The 16924-nt window shown below is 40.4% G+C and overlaps 2 protein-coding genes across 2 annotated transcripts; one reads left to right on the top strand and one right to left on the bottom strand.

Annotated features, from left to right (window-relative positions):
• The first annotated feature begins 1643 nt into the window (after positions 1 to 1643).
• LOC311055640 (G-protein coupled receptor family C group 5 member C-like) lies at positions 1644 to 9569 on the top strand. The gene is made up of 5 exons (XM_084071889.1): positions 1644 to 2022; positions 3097 to 4127; positions 6798 to 6901; positions 7163 to 7288; positions 7565 to 9569. Exons 2-5 carry the CDS (start codon positions 3164 to 3166, stop codon positions 7595 to 7597), a joined length of 1227 nt encoding a protein of 408 aa, XP_083928015.1. The 5' UTR covers positions 1644 to 2022; positions 3097 to 3163; the 3' UTR covers positions 7598 to 9569.
• A 1395-nt stretch (positions 9570 to 10964) lies between these two features.
• On the bottom strand, positions 10965 to 15847 carry ccdc137 (coiled-coil domain containing 137). The gene is made up of 6 exons (XM_084072161.1): positions 15675 to 15847; positions 14675 to 14823; positions 13957 to 14179; positions 13346 to 13428; positions 13034 to 13113; positions 10965 to 12457 (listed from the first exon to the last, which is right to left on the bottom strand). The coding sequence occupies exons 1-6, from the start codon at positions 15755 to 15757 to the stop codon at positions 12260 to 12262; spliced, it is 816 nt and encodes a 271-aa protein (XP_083928287.1). The 5' UTR covers positions 15758 to 15847; the 3' UTR covers positions 10965 to 12259.
• Between the last annotated feature and the right edge of the window lie 1077 nt (positions 15848 to 16924).

Below are 16924 nucleotides of genomic sequence, written 5' to 3'. Positions count from 1 at the left end.
GATTATAAAGTTGTGGTATATTGTAGTCACATATTGACTGAATGGAAACAGAATGTACTGTACATCAAGCAGCATGCCTCTAAACGGGCTGCATTACATTAACAGCACAGACCAATAAAATTCAATTTTCCGTTTATATTTCTGTGTGACAACGGTCAAGGACAGGTCGTACTGCTCTCCCCATCACAACCAGCTTCTACTAAGACAACTGCTAAACAGGATCACAAACAGAGGGGATGGATTGACAAGCTGCCAAATTTGTAAAAGCACCCCATGGGAGGACTTCCGCTGATGGATTGATTGCCTCAGTGTTCTCCATCCCGCAGCATAAATGCTGAATGCCGGGGCCACCACCAATAAGGTGTGAAACCATGACCTTATTTTGGTGCTTAATCCAAGGGCATAAACCAGAACCACCAGTATATTTTGTTGTACGACAATTCGACAAATAATGAAAATAGCCAATCGACAACAACTCACAACATGTTGCAAGTTTGTAGATCTGCTACTTTCGCTATTTTGGAACATTTTGGACATTCTTTTGCCTATAATGACATGCCCAAAATAATAGGGAGGTCAGGTTGAAAGTGGTTAAAGGGATAGTTCACCCTAAAAAAAACGTTTTCTATCGATTAGTCACCCCATGGAGACTTGAATTCATGGATATGTTTTTGTCGCATTCCTAAGCCAATAATTTTATGACCAGCGGACCGGTAGGCAGCGGTTCCGGTAGGAGACACAAAGGAGACTCTGTGTCTCCTACTGGAACCGCTGCCGGTCATCAAATTATTGGCTTAGGAATGCGACAAAAACATATCCATGAATTCAAGTCTCCATGGGGTGATTTTTGGGGGTGAACTATCCCTTTAACAAGGCCCTTTGGTTCCATTTGTACACTCTCAGAGTTATGGGGGTCCTTGAAATGAACAACTGTATTCACCGTAGCCTAATCATGAGAGATTATAGTTATAGTATTCTAACGCAACACTCCTGATCATGATAGTATTTTAATAAAAAATATATTGTTCAGAGTAGATCATCTAAAGATGACTAAAGACTTATATTCACCCTTCCTCTTTATCAAATGAATGGCTTGCAAATGATCGAGATTGACATTTAGTTGTTTAGTTGTGATTTGACTTGTGGTTTTAACTAGAACAAATAATGAGCTCTTTATCTTATATCAGTATTACCCACCAGGTGGCTCTACACTCTATTCTCTGATGAAGGTTGGTTTAATTTGTAAAGTATTAAACCAAGTATTAAAGTTGTGTTTTACATTTTCTCTTCTTAAGAAAACATTCTTTGTCTTTTTAACTTGGATATATCTACCAACAAAAGGTCATTATTTCTTACACAGCATTCTGTTTTCATCATTCATAGTCCATTTTAACCTATTAAATTGAGATCCTTACATGACACTAAACACCACAACAACCCTGGACCAAAAAGGTGGGTGATCAGCACAAATGGGACACTTTTGTAATACTGGTGCTATTGTTGTGGACCTTAAGCTGGGTTATGAAAAATAAGGTGGTTTAGTAGGCTAATCACATAAGTATGCAAAGCACTAGGAACCACTAGGAACTGTGTGTTGGGTCACTGTGAAATGAGCTGAGGACAATGAAAGGTAACCAGCTCCAACACGCAACAAGTGAATGATGGGGCTGATGGAGGCGGATCGACGAATATATGATAAGATTACAACAAAACACTAGAGTTGCAGGGGGTCAGAATCCGTAAAGAACACAGAACATTTTAACAAGTAGACCTAATCCTGACGAGTTGGAGAGACTTGAGTTGCATTTGGAAATTGAATCGAGCAGAAAGTTCGCCTGGATTTTTCACATGGTGCAAATCAGATCTCACAGTGGACCAGTCACAACAAATTTACTTTTCCCTTTTGGATTTTCGATTCTGCAGCTAATTTAGCCCAGAGCCCCTAACGGCTCTGGTTTAGCCTACCTGAACTGGAGCACCTGAAGCGACGAGTAGGCTACATTTCAACCTTTCTCTTACAAGGTAGGAGATAATGAGCAGGAGAAACAAGTGTTGCGAGTTACGTTTAAGAAGTTACTGTTACTCCTTAAAATATTTTTTGTCTTTTCTAATTCATGGAAATAGATGTGTTTTTTAAATGTAACTTACGATTTTTGGGGATTTATTATTATTTATTTTTTTGAAATAATAATAATTAAAAACAAAATGTAAGAAACTAAAAATATGGGGATATTCACGCGACCCATGAAAATGGATCCGCGACCCACTGTTTGGGAAACGGTGATCTAGACAAATGAAATTAGCACATTAGCCTACGTTTGAAAATATACAGTCTAGTCTGCCTAATTGCATTTGAATGACTAAAGTGGTGCAATGTTTGGGGCACACACTATAGTGTGAAATGTAAAACGCTACTTTGTTTTGAAATGTAAATACAAATATTTAGTGGTGTTTGTGTTTGGGGGGATTATCCTGAGATGCCCTCACTATTGTGTGTGTGTGTGTGTGTGTGTGTGTGTGTTTGTGTGTGTGTGTGTGTGTGTGTGTGAGAGAGAGAGATTTATATTCGTCAAGGGACTACAGTATTTTCAGACCAACAGCTTTACATCCAGTTTTGTTTGTTTATTAATAAGGTGCACTGGGTTCATGAGGAAACATTTGTGTGGGTGTTCAATTGTATATGGGGGTGGGGGGGGGGCACTCCCTCTTTTCTATTCAGAATCAACTTTATTGTCCCATCATTTGATTACAGGTGCATATAAGTGGGTGGAATTATTTTCTATGCAAGCTCTCTATTACAGTTACAGGAAGAGTTAGAATAGGGAAAAGAGAATAGAGAAGAAAGGGACACAGAACAAGTCAAATAACAGGAAGGCAGAGTCGAATGAAGTACACAAGGTCCAGTTACACACTGGATTGTTTTTTTGCACCATAGTATAAGGTGCAACAAAAAAATCCATTATTTTTGATTGAGGGCAATCTATGTAAGAAATTAAAATGGAAGCAATATTGTACATCACATTGACACATTGGACTGATCATTTCCTTCACATAAAATAACCTCAGTCTTGAATGTTTTGTCTGTGTTTGTCTCAGATTCCAGCCAGAGCCAGGTGTGCACCAGCAGAGAAGTTAGGTAAACATAGAAGCCAGAAAGGAAGCCATGGACCCTACCCGTGTGCCCGATGGGTGCGGTGCCTCCGTCACCTCCATGTACTACAATCTGTGTGACCTGGCCACAGTGTGGGGGATCGTGGTGGAGGCCTTGGCGGCGGCTGGCGTGGTGACGTCCTTTGTCCTGCTCATCATCCTCATGGCCAGCCTGCCCTTTGTGACAGACAAGAAGAGGAAGTGTACGGTGGCCCTGCAGGCCATCGTCGTCGTCTTCACTCTTGGACTTTTTGGTCTCACGTTTGCCTTCATTGTGGGCCGGGACTTCACCACATGCACAGTGCGGAGGTTCCTCTTCGGGGTGCTGTTTGCCGGTTGCCTGGCCTGCCTGGTGATGCATGCGCTGTGGCTCGTCCTGCTGGAGCGTCGGGGCTGGGGGCCCAGAGGCTGGCTGCTGTGCGTGGGGGCCCTGGGGCTCTGGCTGGTAGAGGTCATCATTAACACAGAGTGGTTGGTCATCACCGTGGCCAGGAGCCCCCTCACCGGCGTCACCAATCTCTCCTGCAGCATTGGCAACCAGGACTTTGTAATGGCACTGATCTATGTGATGGCTCTGCTTGTGGCCGTGGTGCTAATAGCTGTGCCATCCCTCACCAACAAGCACAAGAGGTGGCGTCGAGACGGGGCCTTCATCTTGGCAACGGGGGCCTTCACCATGGCCATCTGGGTGGCCTGGATCGTCATGTACATCCATGGGAACCGGGTTCTCGGTGACCCCAGCTGGGATGACCCTACTCTCGCCGTAGCCTTGGTGTCCAATGCGTGGGTCTTCCTCATTCTCTACACCATCCCAGAGATCTGTTGTCTAACCACGCAGGCTGACCCGGACCATGAGCAGCCCCATGATGGAGAGATTGTCTACCCTGCAAGGAGCCTGGTCTATGACAACATTCTCAAGGAACAGCAGCACGTGTATATGGAGAATAAAGCCTTCTCTGTGGATGAACCTAGTGCAGGTACAGCATGCCACATTATTCATTTGTATTCTTATTTGAATTCTAAATATAACTTTTGATTTTGCTCCCCAGACCCCACATTGAGAACCACTGTGTTACAGTAAATAGTGTACTTTGAGTGCAGTGAATCGTTCCTGCAGGATGCCATTCCCTGCCTCAACCGTAAGAGTGGACATGACAAAGAGTGTCTTCTAAATCTAACACACTATCGTTCTTGCTCACTGTCCCATTAAAGTCATGGAAGACTATTTAAATGTCGATGACCTGACCAGGCCTGCTACCAAAATGATGAATTGGTTTCTGTCCATCTGCGTTATTTTCTGGCAGTGCCCACGAGATTACCGTAGTGGTGTTGGTATAGGAATTAGGTTTGTAAGTAGGTGTAGAGTAGGATGAACAAAGAATCTGTGGCATACATACATCAAGCCATTTTTAGGCCAAATGTCTGGCCTTAGTGGCCTATCTACATTTTTTTCACTGTACAATAGCATGGGGCAGTCAGAACTCAGAAGGGTGCTTGTCTTAAAATAATTAGTATTTAATCGTATTTATTACTATTATTCTTATTCTTATTATTATTATTATCTTTATAAAGAGTGCAAACAAGGACAATATATCAACAGAATCAAGTTATTGACAAGGAGAAAAGAATAAGACAAAAGAAAAACATGGGGGAAAAGATACATAAACTCTTGTCACATGCACAGTTGTACTAGCCTGGCATTGGCCAGACTGATAACGTGGATTCACTCTCACTTTCCTCCCCGGGAGGAACATGAGAGTGAATCCACGTTATCAGTCTGGCCAATGCCAGGCTACAGTTGTACATCTTAAGTCAGGTGCTGGGTTGGAAAAAAGAAAAAAGGTCCATAATGAGCAACAAACAGGGAAACCACGATAACCAGGGACCAACTATCTCCTGGCAACATCACTGATGTAAATCACATGTGCTGCTGTACATATTCCTCAAGTTCTGTGCGCTTTGATGAAGTACATAGAATGACCACTCAACCTTATCATACACGGTTCAGTCCTGTCCATCAGGTTGAATGACATTTGTGTATTAGGCCACTTTCCCTAACGCTGTGAACCATTCATAAAAAGAAGCCTCCTGAATATCTCCAAATATCATCTGCCTCCTCACCATCACACAGTCTGGTGATCAGATGCATGCATGGCCACACAATTCCAGTTATTTGAGGGTCACTTGATGTCTTCCTTTAATAATAACTAGACCATACCCGTGGGGGGATACGCGCACATGATCTGGCAACCCGGGAGCCAGCGAACACAAAAACGCTAATAAACAGCTGAGATTTCGTGTAATCGGAAAAGGGGCTTCGCTGTTAGGTGCACATGGTAATGGTCAATGGCTGTGTGCAAAATCAGATCAATTGCTCCAGCCACTGAGGAGAAACGGGCAGAACCAATTTTGGCCTCACCACTACACCACGCACTACACGCACTGCAGAGGCACCAAACTGCATTATTTCCATCATACAGTATATTACAGTTATGAAGCCTCTTCTGTAGAGTCTGAATTGCATGTGATTTATTCTCTAGCACTGGCTTGGAAAGATCAGGGTTTCATTTCCTGTTAAGGATAACTGCTGTAAATGTTTTATTGTTGATAGACTTTACATAGTAAAGCCTACTCATTATATTCACCTTTGATAAGACTGTCTGTCTATACTGTGTTGTTATCCAGATAAGGCTGGCTCACATACAGTACAGATGCAGTCTCATATCCACTGTTGATAATCTGTACATGCATAGGTGATAGCTGTACTGTATGCATATTGTCACTGTGATGAGATTGGATATTGCACTTAACATTTACTGATAGAATATACCTACTGCATGTTAACTGAGTCAGACCAAGTGCAGCTGTCAGACTCTTATGCCTAATTTATGCTCCATCATATGACTGTGTCGCGGACAAAAAAATATGTTCAGTCAGCGATGCTGTAGTAAGACGAAGTATAAATCAGGCTTAAGTCTATTTTATTTTAATATCTGTAATCTCTCTACTCCTGCACCGATGCTGTTTGATCCTTACTGCTGTTGCTGCTGACACCTGAATTTCCCCACAGGATCAATAACTTTTGGTCTATCTTATCTGATTGTATCAGTTCTACTCAAAATACAATAGGGTTACTGTTGACGCAGTCTAAACAAAGCTCAGAGTGGCATCGAGTTTACCTGCTATGTTTGCTGAGCTTTGCCTGATGATCTAACAGAAAACATGTAGAAAGAGAGCAGGATGTTGGACAAGTTGATTGAATCTAGTAATAATCTCTGTCCTTCTTGTCACATAACTAAATAATAGGTTACCAAGTTCCCAGGGTGTGCTTTTGTGATGTGTTCCTGATATGCACGGCAAATTGTCTTTCAATTTAACCATGTGACCATGGTTGACTTGACTGTGTTTTATGAGCTGTTGCCATAGAGATCATGGTCCATGTGCTATATTCAAACAATGGCAGATGTTAGTAAAGTGCATTAAGTTTAAGATTTTTCTGACGTTTTGTTTGTTTGACTTTATTCATACTCACCACAGAGAACTAAACTTAAACCCCGAAATCATGTTCAACAGGATTTTGTTGTGAAATGTCATGGTTAATTCTGTCATTAAAACCTCTCCTCTTCCATTCCCATTTTCCTTGCTAGCGGACAAGAAGCCTACATCTCCATATGGTGCCTATAATGGTCAATTAAGAAGCTGTGTGTACCAGCCAACTGAACTAGCCCTGATTACAAAGGGTCTGGCTAATGTGAGTTCATTCTCACACATTGCACTCCCAAACTCAGAACATCTGTTATGCCACTGAAATGATCATTGTGATGATAACCTTTAATTTCTCTGTGTGTGTGTGTGTGTGTGTGTGTGTGTGTGTGTGTGTGTGTGTGTGTGTGTGTGTGTGTGTGTGTGTGTGTGTGTGTGTGTGTGTGTGTGTGTGTGTGTGTGTGTGTGTGTGTGTGTGTGTGTGTGTGTGTGTGTGTGTGTGTGTGTGTGTGTTTTTCTGTTTCTTCAGAGGGACCAGACCCAAGAGACAATTTTTCCCAGGGCATCAGTCCCGTCTGTGAACCAGAGTAGTAGCAACACCGTGTCTCGATCACCTGAGCACATACCCACGTCTGGACTGTCACATGCAGGCAACGTAAGTAGACACATGCTCACCCTGGAGACCCAGGGTTAAATCTGTAAAACAAATAACAACAAATATTGAAAATGGCCAATCTACAAGCTCACATCACAATGCGATGAGAACTATTGAATATATCACTGTCTACATTTCCCAAAAGGAAATGCATGTATTTAATTCAGTCTGACCGATGGGGATATCAAAATGGAAACCCACACCTGTTGCACCTAATCAGACGTAGTCACTGCTGATGGAAGTTTAACATTTTGATTCCCCCTTTCCATTCCACAGGGAAATGGCTTGAACAAGAAAGTATTCTGGTGAATTTCCAGCAGTATGCCACAGCATGACCCAGTTCCTGTCTCGCTGAATGCCTTTTATCCTGTATATGTAGCCATGTTTGCGCTGTGGTACATGTACTGTACGTTTGTCTGAACTGTGTACATCAGGGCCGCGGGCTGAGTATCGTTGCTGTCGGGCAGAAACCTCTTATCTCCATATTTTAACTTTTTGTGTATTTTCGTAAATTAATGCCCTACTTGATCATACTACAGCGTCACACAGAAGCATCAAAAGTAGCAGATCTACAAGCTCAAAACGCAGTGCAAAGCGATGCGTTTTGAGCTTGTCGATCTGCTACTTTTGAATTAGAATCCTGAAAAGTAGTTTTGGACATATGAGGTTTCCACCCGACAGACGATATGACAGATTATGACAAAATGAAGACATCAAACCTGGATGAGTGACTTGGGAGGGCAGTGTGTGCCCTCAACAAAAATCGCCTCCACCATATCATACCCTCTGTGACCTTAGGGCAACAACAGCCCCTAAACAAAAGAGGACAATGGACATTATTTGATTTTAATAAGGATTTATCAATGTGGATTTCTATTACAGAACAAAACATTTTAATATTTGAAAGTCAAGCCCCACCACCCCATACAGACCCACTCCACAATCACTGACTTAATTATTCTCTGATCTACAACTTGGTAGAAGACATTAGTTTCTTAAGTTGTTTTTATTGCAGGGAAAAATTATAATTAATTAAAGTGAAAAGTGAGCTTGGCTGATAGCAGAGAGATGGGAAATTATGTTTGGGCACTTGGCACGGTAAAGCATGTACTGTATAGTTAACTAGCGTACCCTATGAAACCCTTAAGCATGGTATGTAACAATATGTTTTTCCACAGATGTTTATATAGTCACCAGAATAACACTGTAAATAGCCTAAGTATTTTTCTTTTCTATCATAAATCTACTGGTGGTAAATAATGTTAATCTATTGGTTATTGTAAGTACTTTGTTCACTTGTAAAATGTATATTGTTTGAGATCATTTTATTCTATTTTAGATTATCTGGGACATGTTAAAATAATGTATGTATAACTGTAAATTATAAAACTATGTGCTATTTAACAAACTATTGCTGTTAGACCTTGGATTGTAAAGGGTTGGTGAGAGCTCAAGACAGATGTGGGATATTGAAAGAGGAAATGCCACGGATGAAAATAATGTACGTCTCGTGGCACAGTGATTTACATATGTGGTCTCGATAAGCCTGCTGCCTGTTGTAGGGACAGACTGCTATTATGGTGCATGGTTTTACACATAGATGCTTACCACTAAAGATGAAAAACTTCAGATTAGGGCTGGGCGATGTGACTTCATTTCAAACTTTTGCCTTGATTACAATTAATCTACAAGCTCCACGCAGATGCGTTGTAGGCTTGCAGATCGGCTATTTTAAAACATTTTGTACGTTAACCATGTACAACAAAATATAATACAGGTTTAAGTGGTTAATCAGACTAATCGATTTAGTATATAAATCGCATATAAATCGTGTATATAAAATGCATTATAAAAATGCATTTGAAATGTTTCATGTAGATTCGTTATGTAACATGTTAAGACAAAAAGATGTGTTTAAAAAAACCTTCTCAATGATCTAATTAACCTATTTCAAACCTGATTCAAATGTCGGTTTCGATTTATTTTCCGTTAATTGCCCAGCCCTAATGACATGTAAGTTTTTTTTCCAATGTTGCTGTTTGGTTTTAGACTCAACCAATAAAAATCATTGATCATTGCCAGTGCAACCAATGAGTCCATGTGTGGTTTTCTAATAACCTTTGAGCTCATGGCCTCAGCCACACCAGGACGACAGTGTAGAGTTTGATAACATTGTAAGATTTAGTTACCGAAATTATAGATGAAACATTAGAACAGAACCATCTGACAGTGGCTGCAACTGATGGATACATACACTTTGTGGTTACATAAACTGTGTGGGCTGCAAATAATCCTACCATGTGCACACACACCCACATCGACATATTCTATTATTGAGAACTGGCACAGTGCTAGTACAGTGTGTATATATAGCATAGTAGTGTGGTTTGGCAACTAAAGTAAGATTTGGAAATGTACGATATTGATGTTCTCTTGTGCAATATATTCAACACACTGACTACCGTGAAAGGAGAACACAAGATAGTGTTGGGCATTGACAACTGCCCTCTGGTAATCTGCCTTATATGCTCTACAGGGAAAATTATTCACATGTAATTTGTCATCACACACACACACACACAAAGAAATCCTGTGGGTGAGCGTTGGCTGCCTAGCAGCAGACTGAGGACACACTGTCCCATCAGCAGCTACACAGTAAAATCCTGAGTGTTGATTTTACTCTGTGTACAAATGTAAACAAATGGACCGTGGTGGGTCCATCTGTTTACATGTGTACACCCATTACAACCCTTCCCATACCATCAGTCACTCACTATCTCATCAATAGGTAACTGATCAATTTCCTCTTGAGAGGTGGCATTTCACCTACACAGTGAATGTTTAGAATCATGTGATGGACTACACGAGAGGAATTTGTTCCTGGCCCATGAAAACACTTAATGTCAAATTCACAAGACAACTTAAAAGCAATATATAACACGCTGTCTTGTGCACATGGTCGTTATTTGACCAATGGAGTGGTTGGGCTCAGCTCAGAAGAGCTGAGCCCCACTGATCACAAGCATCTGTTCCCACTCGCTGCACTTCCTCATCACTATGGCAACGCAGTATGTACACAATCTTGGACATACAAATATGTCATCGCAGTCGCAAGTTGATCAAATAGACGCCAGAGTGATTCAGCTGTAAAAGCCTATTATATTGAGATTCATTCTTCAGAGAAATAAACCAGCATGTAAAAAAACAACACATTATCAAAGACAAATATTGGTATTCAATTCCAGAATATTTGGTACGACGATGTAACCTGAGCAATCTTTGAAAAACAAAACATTTCAGAATAATACCAAACAACCTGAAATGGCTTTGGTTCACAGCATTGTTAGGCCATGCAGTCGATAGTCAAACAAAGCCTTCATTCATGCCTGGAATGAGAAGAGAGGTTCAGCCTTTAAGGGATTACAAATGTAAATAGCTGTGCCAGGCTCTCATAAGAGTTTTGTATTTATAAGCTGTATGTGACTTAGTGTACTCTGGCTAATGGCTAACAGAAATGTGATGCCCAAATGTATACTGTATACAAGAGAGAAACAGCTTCATTTTACACAATGGACATTCAATGGAGTGAATTCAGAAGGGCCCTATTTGCACTTTAGCACCAGACAATGAAGTCATTAAGACAAAAAACAAAACAAAGTTAAAACAAAGTCAAATGTGAAAGTTATTGATAAATATTTATAATAATCAATATAATGAATTCAACATGTTTTGTCCAGTACAGCTTTCCATACAAATACCATCAACTACAAAAAGGTATACATTTATCTTTCTATTGGACTGCCACCTAGTGGGTCGACAATGTACATTACAGGCAAAAGTTGACAACAGAAAATCCTGTTGTGTTTCAAGCCCGATGACGTATTCAGATATGATCTCTCTCCCGTCTGGTGCAAATGAGTCTGTCAACAGTTTTCCTGACGTTTCCTGTGGCTGAAGGTAAACGAATGGGAAAACACACAGCAAACACCAGTGCTCACCCGCCTTTGACAGGCATTGTGTGCATGTTACAACAACAACACAGTAGTGAGCTGCTCATTTCAGAGTTCATATCATGTGATGTATCAGTTCCCATTTAACCCATTAAATCCGGGCCATCTGTGTCATTTTAGATTTCTTTGGCTATTCAAAACATTGCAGATATACAAGCTCATGTCATCACATACACTAGATCTATAAGCTATGAACTTGTAGATCTGCTATTTTTGAAAAATTGTAAAAATGTGTGCAAATCTTTGAATATATATATATTTTTAAAGCGAACATCTGTAACTCAAATCTTTGCTTCTGGGGGTCCCTGGAACAACATATTTTGAGATGGGGGTCAAAGCCAAATACATATCTAAACATTTCTAAATCGTAACAGTATGTTGCTATATCAGTGGTGCTCCAACTATTCCATGTCAAGGACCCCCAAAATGATATGTATTTGGCCGCGGACCCCCAGCTCAAAATATGTTGTTCCAGGGACCCCCAGAAGCACAGAACGGAGTTAAAAATGTTCGCTTTAAAACATAAATACATATATTCAAAAATTATTTTTCAAAAACAATTGCAGATCTATAAGCTATAAGAACAATGGTTCAGTGGAAAAGGAAACACAACTGTACAACATACTATTAAAACCATTTAAGTCACATTTTCAGAACGGACACAAGTAACTGCTCTGAATGAATGAGGAAACAAGTTACAACTAACTGCTCCAAAATAAGCACTTATTAAGCCTGATCTATACACTGCCATATGACTCTTAGGCATTACACTGTCAGACACCAGGGTGAACCGTCAAAAACTTTCTAAATAAAATAGAATTGTTTCAGACCAGCTTGTAGATATGCCATTTTTGAATAGCCAAAGAAATCTCAAAATTAGTCAGATGCGTTCCCGGTCTTAATGGATTAAGGCTACACATTAAAATGCATCCAAGAGTTTAAATGAACAATGAACGAGGCTTCACAGGTTCTTCAGCTTCTCCAGACCTGCAGCCTTGGCCGCCCACTGCTGCTGCTTGAGTTTCTTCAGGTGACGATAGGCCTCCACCACTCGCACCCGCTCCTCCTCCATCATCCGCTGTCTGGCCATGGACGGCTTGGCTGTGGAGGCTACCGTATGCCCCAGGAGGGAGTTGAGGAGCAGGGCCTTTGGTGCATTCTGGTGATTGATGGGGGAAAAGAAAGACCTCAGAAGGAGTTTGTGTTTTTGTTTTCTTTTTACCAAAGCTTAACCCATTAAAGGAGCAGTTCAACCAAAAAGTGACTCATTTTCTATCAATTACACACCCCATAAAGCCTTGAATTCATGCATATTCTTTTGATTTTGTCGCATTCCTAAGCCAATAATTTGATGACCAGCGGAGACTCAAATTACCGGTTATCAAAGTATTGGCTTAGAAATGCGACAAAAACAAAATAATATCCATGAATTCAAGGCTTCATGGGGTGTGTAATTGATAGAAAATTCGAGTGAATTACTCCTTTAGGACCTGAGGACCATTCTACAAATGCCTTCTAAATCAGTAGTTCTCAAACCTTTTCGTAATTCAAAATGATTCAACATTTCAAAAATAGCAGATGTACCAGCTCGCAACACGGCACAAAGCGACGCGCTGTGAGCTTGTACATCTACTAATTTCGAATAGCCAAAGCTAAAACCTAAAATGACACAGACGCTTTCTCGGTTTTAATGGGTTAAATTAATTGTGTTATACAGTCCTGTGGAATTACGTACCTGGCCTTTAACTGGAGCCCTTCTGGGTTTGACAGTCAGAGAGGGCGGGGCCATTGCAACTTCACCAAAGGCAACTTCATCTATGGCACATTAGAGGGAGAAGAACGTATATTTTTTGTCACACATCTTCAGCCTTTATTTGCAGTGGGTGAGGGGGTGACAAAAGGACCTTGAGGGTGATAACCCTAGGGTCAGCTGATATGACAGCGGCCGAACCCTAATATATGCATAATATATGAGTGAAAGACATTTACATACTGTGTACAGTACACAATGTACATAATAGATGACAGTTCAATAAAAAACTATTACCTATACGCATCTCTTTTTCCATCTTGTCCACTTGTTTGCCTAATTTCCTCTCCTTTAACTTCTGCTGTCTCACTTGATCGTGGCTGTAACAAGACAGAAGTGAACCAAATGATAAATATAACAGAGCCATAGCTTTGTAAAACGAAGTAACTGTAGTTACAGTTAAGCCTGATATAGGTGATACTTGATATGAATCAAACTGATTTATATTTAAGGGGGATGACATTTTATTATTATTGTATTATACTTCGCTGTACAATGGTGGCTTACAAAAATAGTTCAAGTAGCTGATCTACAAGCTCACAACGCATCGCATCGACGCGTTGTGATCTGCCATTTTCACAATTTAAAAAAAAGATAATCGTTCATTAATTGACCAAATTGTACAAAGATTGAACAAAGATTTGTTCTTGCTATCTGATATATACACCTTCATCCCAGAATGTCTTTACACAGGGAATAAACATACACATACAGTACACGCACGCACACACACGTGCTCGCGTAATCGGGGAAAAAGTTTGAAACAAATCGTGATAAAACTGGTACTACCATTACTGATAACGATTTGAAGTCATATCGCCCTGCCCTAGTACAAACACCGCACTCACCCCTTTCGTTTCTCAGACTTGGCCTTGTATGCAGGGTTCTCCTGTTTGTCCTCTTTCAGCTCAGGCTTTCTGTCCAGCTGGTTCTTTGTGAGGAAGAGTACATGTTGTGATTCAGTCTGCATACGCCGCACGTACGCTTTCTCCGTCTCCTTTTTTCCTCTTTTGAAATGTGGAACAGGGATGTCTCCGGATGAGGCTGCTGCTTTTTCTTTGGCGAGGGCGGCTGCATGAAGGATGGAGCAGACAAGAGATGGGTTTGGGCAGATAACAGTATGTTGTTCTGCTCCAACTAGGACTATAACTATCGGTTATTTTCTTAGTGATTATTCTATTGATTACTCTTTCAATTAATCGAATAATTGAGAAGCGTGTTTTTTTTATTTTTTTATATTGTTTTAATATATGAACAAATCGATTAACCACTCAACCCTATTATACTTTTGCTTTAGCTTGCAGATCAACTACATTCACTAGTTTTTATATTTTTTGAATGTCATCTACAACGACATGCTCAGAATAGGGTTTGATTATGAATCGACTCATTTATTAAATTATCGATTATTTTCTATAATCTATTAAAGCGATTGGTTCAATTAACGATGAGAACGAACAAAAACAAAAGAACAAAAGCAAAAAAAAATCACCCACTGTTTTAGGCCAGTAAACCTGTGATGTGACAATAAAGTTGATTCTGAGTCTGACCCAAATGGAGTCTGACCTTCTTTCATTCTCATGGTCTTTGACTTCTTTCCCATCTTCATTCTCTCCTTGCTCTTCATGATCTCACGCAGCCTGAAAGGGATGTCATTGATGTGGTCCTCGTGCTCTGGTCTTGTGGGTTTCCCATCGCGCTTTGGTTTCCCGTCTCTGCAGTGTGCACACAATTCCCAAGATTCAACATAAAAATATTTTATTTATCACATACTTACCCAACAGGCTACGTGTATTGAGCACAGCAGTAAAATGTTGCGGTGGACTCCGCCCGACTAGGCTATAACAAGTCATGTCCAACATATACAGTACAGTACACACTATAATACAAGTATAGGTAAATAAATAAACAAAATATTGTACTTTTACTTCACTACAATTATTTGAAAACTTCAGTTACTCAATTACTTGTAGATTTGGATTATTATTACAAGACATACATTAATCACTTCAGCCCCATTGCGACCATTTGAAAATATCAGATCTCAGCTCACAATGCGTCTCGATATGTGAGCTTGTAGATCTGCTATTTTCAAAATATTTTTTTTAATACATTTTGAAGTTGTGAAATGACATTCTGCACAATGAGTACTTTTACTTTTGTAACAGAGTATCTATATTGCAGTATTGATACTTTTACTTGAGTAAAAAAAATGGGAGTACTTTTTCCACAACTGGTTTTCAGTGATCATCCCCAAAATGTATTAGCATATGTTCGCTTTAAAAAATATACATATATTCAAAGGTTTGCACAAATTTTCACGATTTTTGAATAGCCAAAGCATAAAAGGTTAAGGTGGTTAAAATGATTGTGATGCTATATCAACACATTTTGCTGGGGACCTCCTGGTATCCCTCCCCCCAAGGACCCCTGTCCCTGGGGGTCCCCGAACCCCACTTTGAGAACCAACTAATATAACATGAATGGGTGAAGCTGTGGTTATTGTTGTGGCTCACAGCTAGCAGGCTAATATTACCTTCATTTATTCCTCATCTAAAGACCTTACCTTTGCTGTTGTTGTCTGGATTTACCAGCGACTTGTTTCCCCGACACCTTGGGGTTACAGTTGATCGGTTTATTCTTTCCCATGTTCGTTTTTTAATACATTGACACTTTATTTACAAAACAACAACAACACGTGAAGAACAGCATGGATGTTTCTGTCTTCACAACCTCTGACCCAGGAACCACAACCTTACGAGCAGCGTTGCCAGGTTCTGTGAGAGAAATAAGCAACCAGCTCTATGAAAACTAATCCTCCGAGGTGGAAAGACTGGTGATGCGAGGTTTTAGGTTAAGGTTATTTGAACCTATGATTTGAACATAGCCATTTTTTTGTAGATCTGCTATTTTCAAAAAAAGAAAACAAAATATCCAGAGGAAAAAAAGAGGTAATTTTGGATTTTATTTATTTATTTATTATTATTATTATTATTTTACATTTTAACAACACAAATCTTGTATGGGGGTCCCTGGGGCCTGGCATAAAATATTTTCAGACGTTTCTTTTTTTTGATAAATAAATGGCAATTCATTTGGGGGTTCGTGACATGAAAATGTTTAAATGTAAACAAGTTAAACAACGTTAGGAAACTAGCCCAAATAAGCAACTTACACTTTAGAAAGAAGCCCCAAAAAACCGCAATTTTTACAAGCAACTTTACAGAAAAACAAGCCCAAAGTCGGTTATAATAAGCGGACTTGGCAACACTGAACCTCACTAGTCCCGCCCATTGGTCCCGATTGGTCCAGCCTACGGAAACCAAGCCCGGCGCTTCTTCGTACTGCGGTGTCGCGTGCCAAAAAATAGCTGATCTACAACATAGATATATCCACATATATCTATGATCTACAACTCATCCGTGACGCGTTGTTGTGAGCTTGTAGGTCGGCTTTCTTTCCGGCGCCCGCGCGTTCTCCTGATTGGCCAGAAATTCAGAGTAATCACTGCCTTTATAACTGCTTTCGTTCGAAGGTAACACCAAAGCAAAGCAAAGTTTGTTGTTTACCCAGGGTGTCGGACTAAGCACGAAGCTTGTTTCCAGCCGGACCCTGCATGGAAGCCTTGCTCAAGGGCTATTCAGCGGTGATTCATGATTGATGTGATGAATTGGGGAATCGAACTAGGGACCTTCCGGTATCAAGGCCGCCCCTCTAACCACTAGGCCACCGCTGCCACCAGGGGGCGTAGTAGTCTCAGATTCTACAGTAAGTGAGGCTTTACTGGGATCATAGAGTCCTTTTCTTTTTTCATAC

This window comes from Gymnoscopelus microlampas (assembly GCF_963454915.1).
Source record: "Gymnoscopelus microlampas genome assembly, chromosome: 11".
In the NCBI taxonomy this organism is placed as follows: Eukaryota; Metazoa; Chordata; class Actinopteri; order Myctophiformes; family Myctophidae; genus Gymnoscopelus; species Gymnoscopelus microlampas.
Note: the sequence above shows the minus strand (reverse complement) of the source record. Positions and strands in the feature narration are given on the sequence as shown.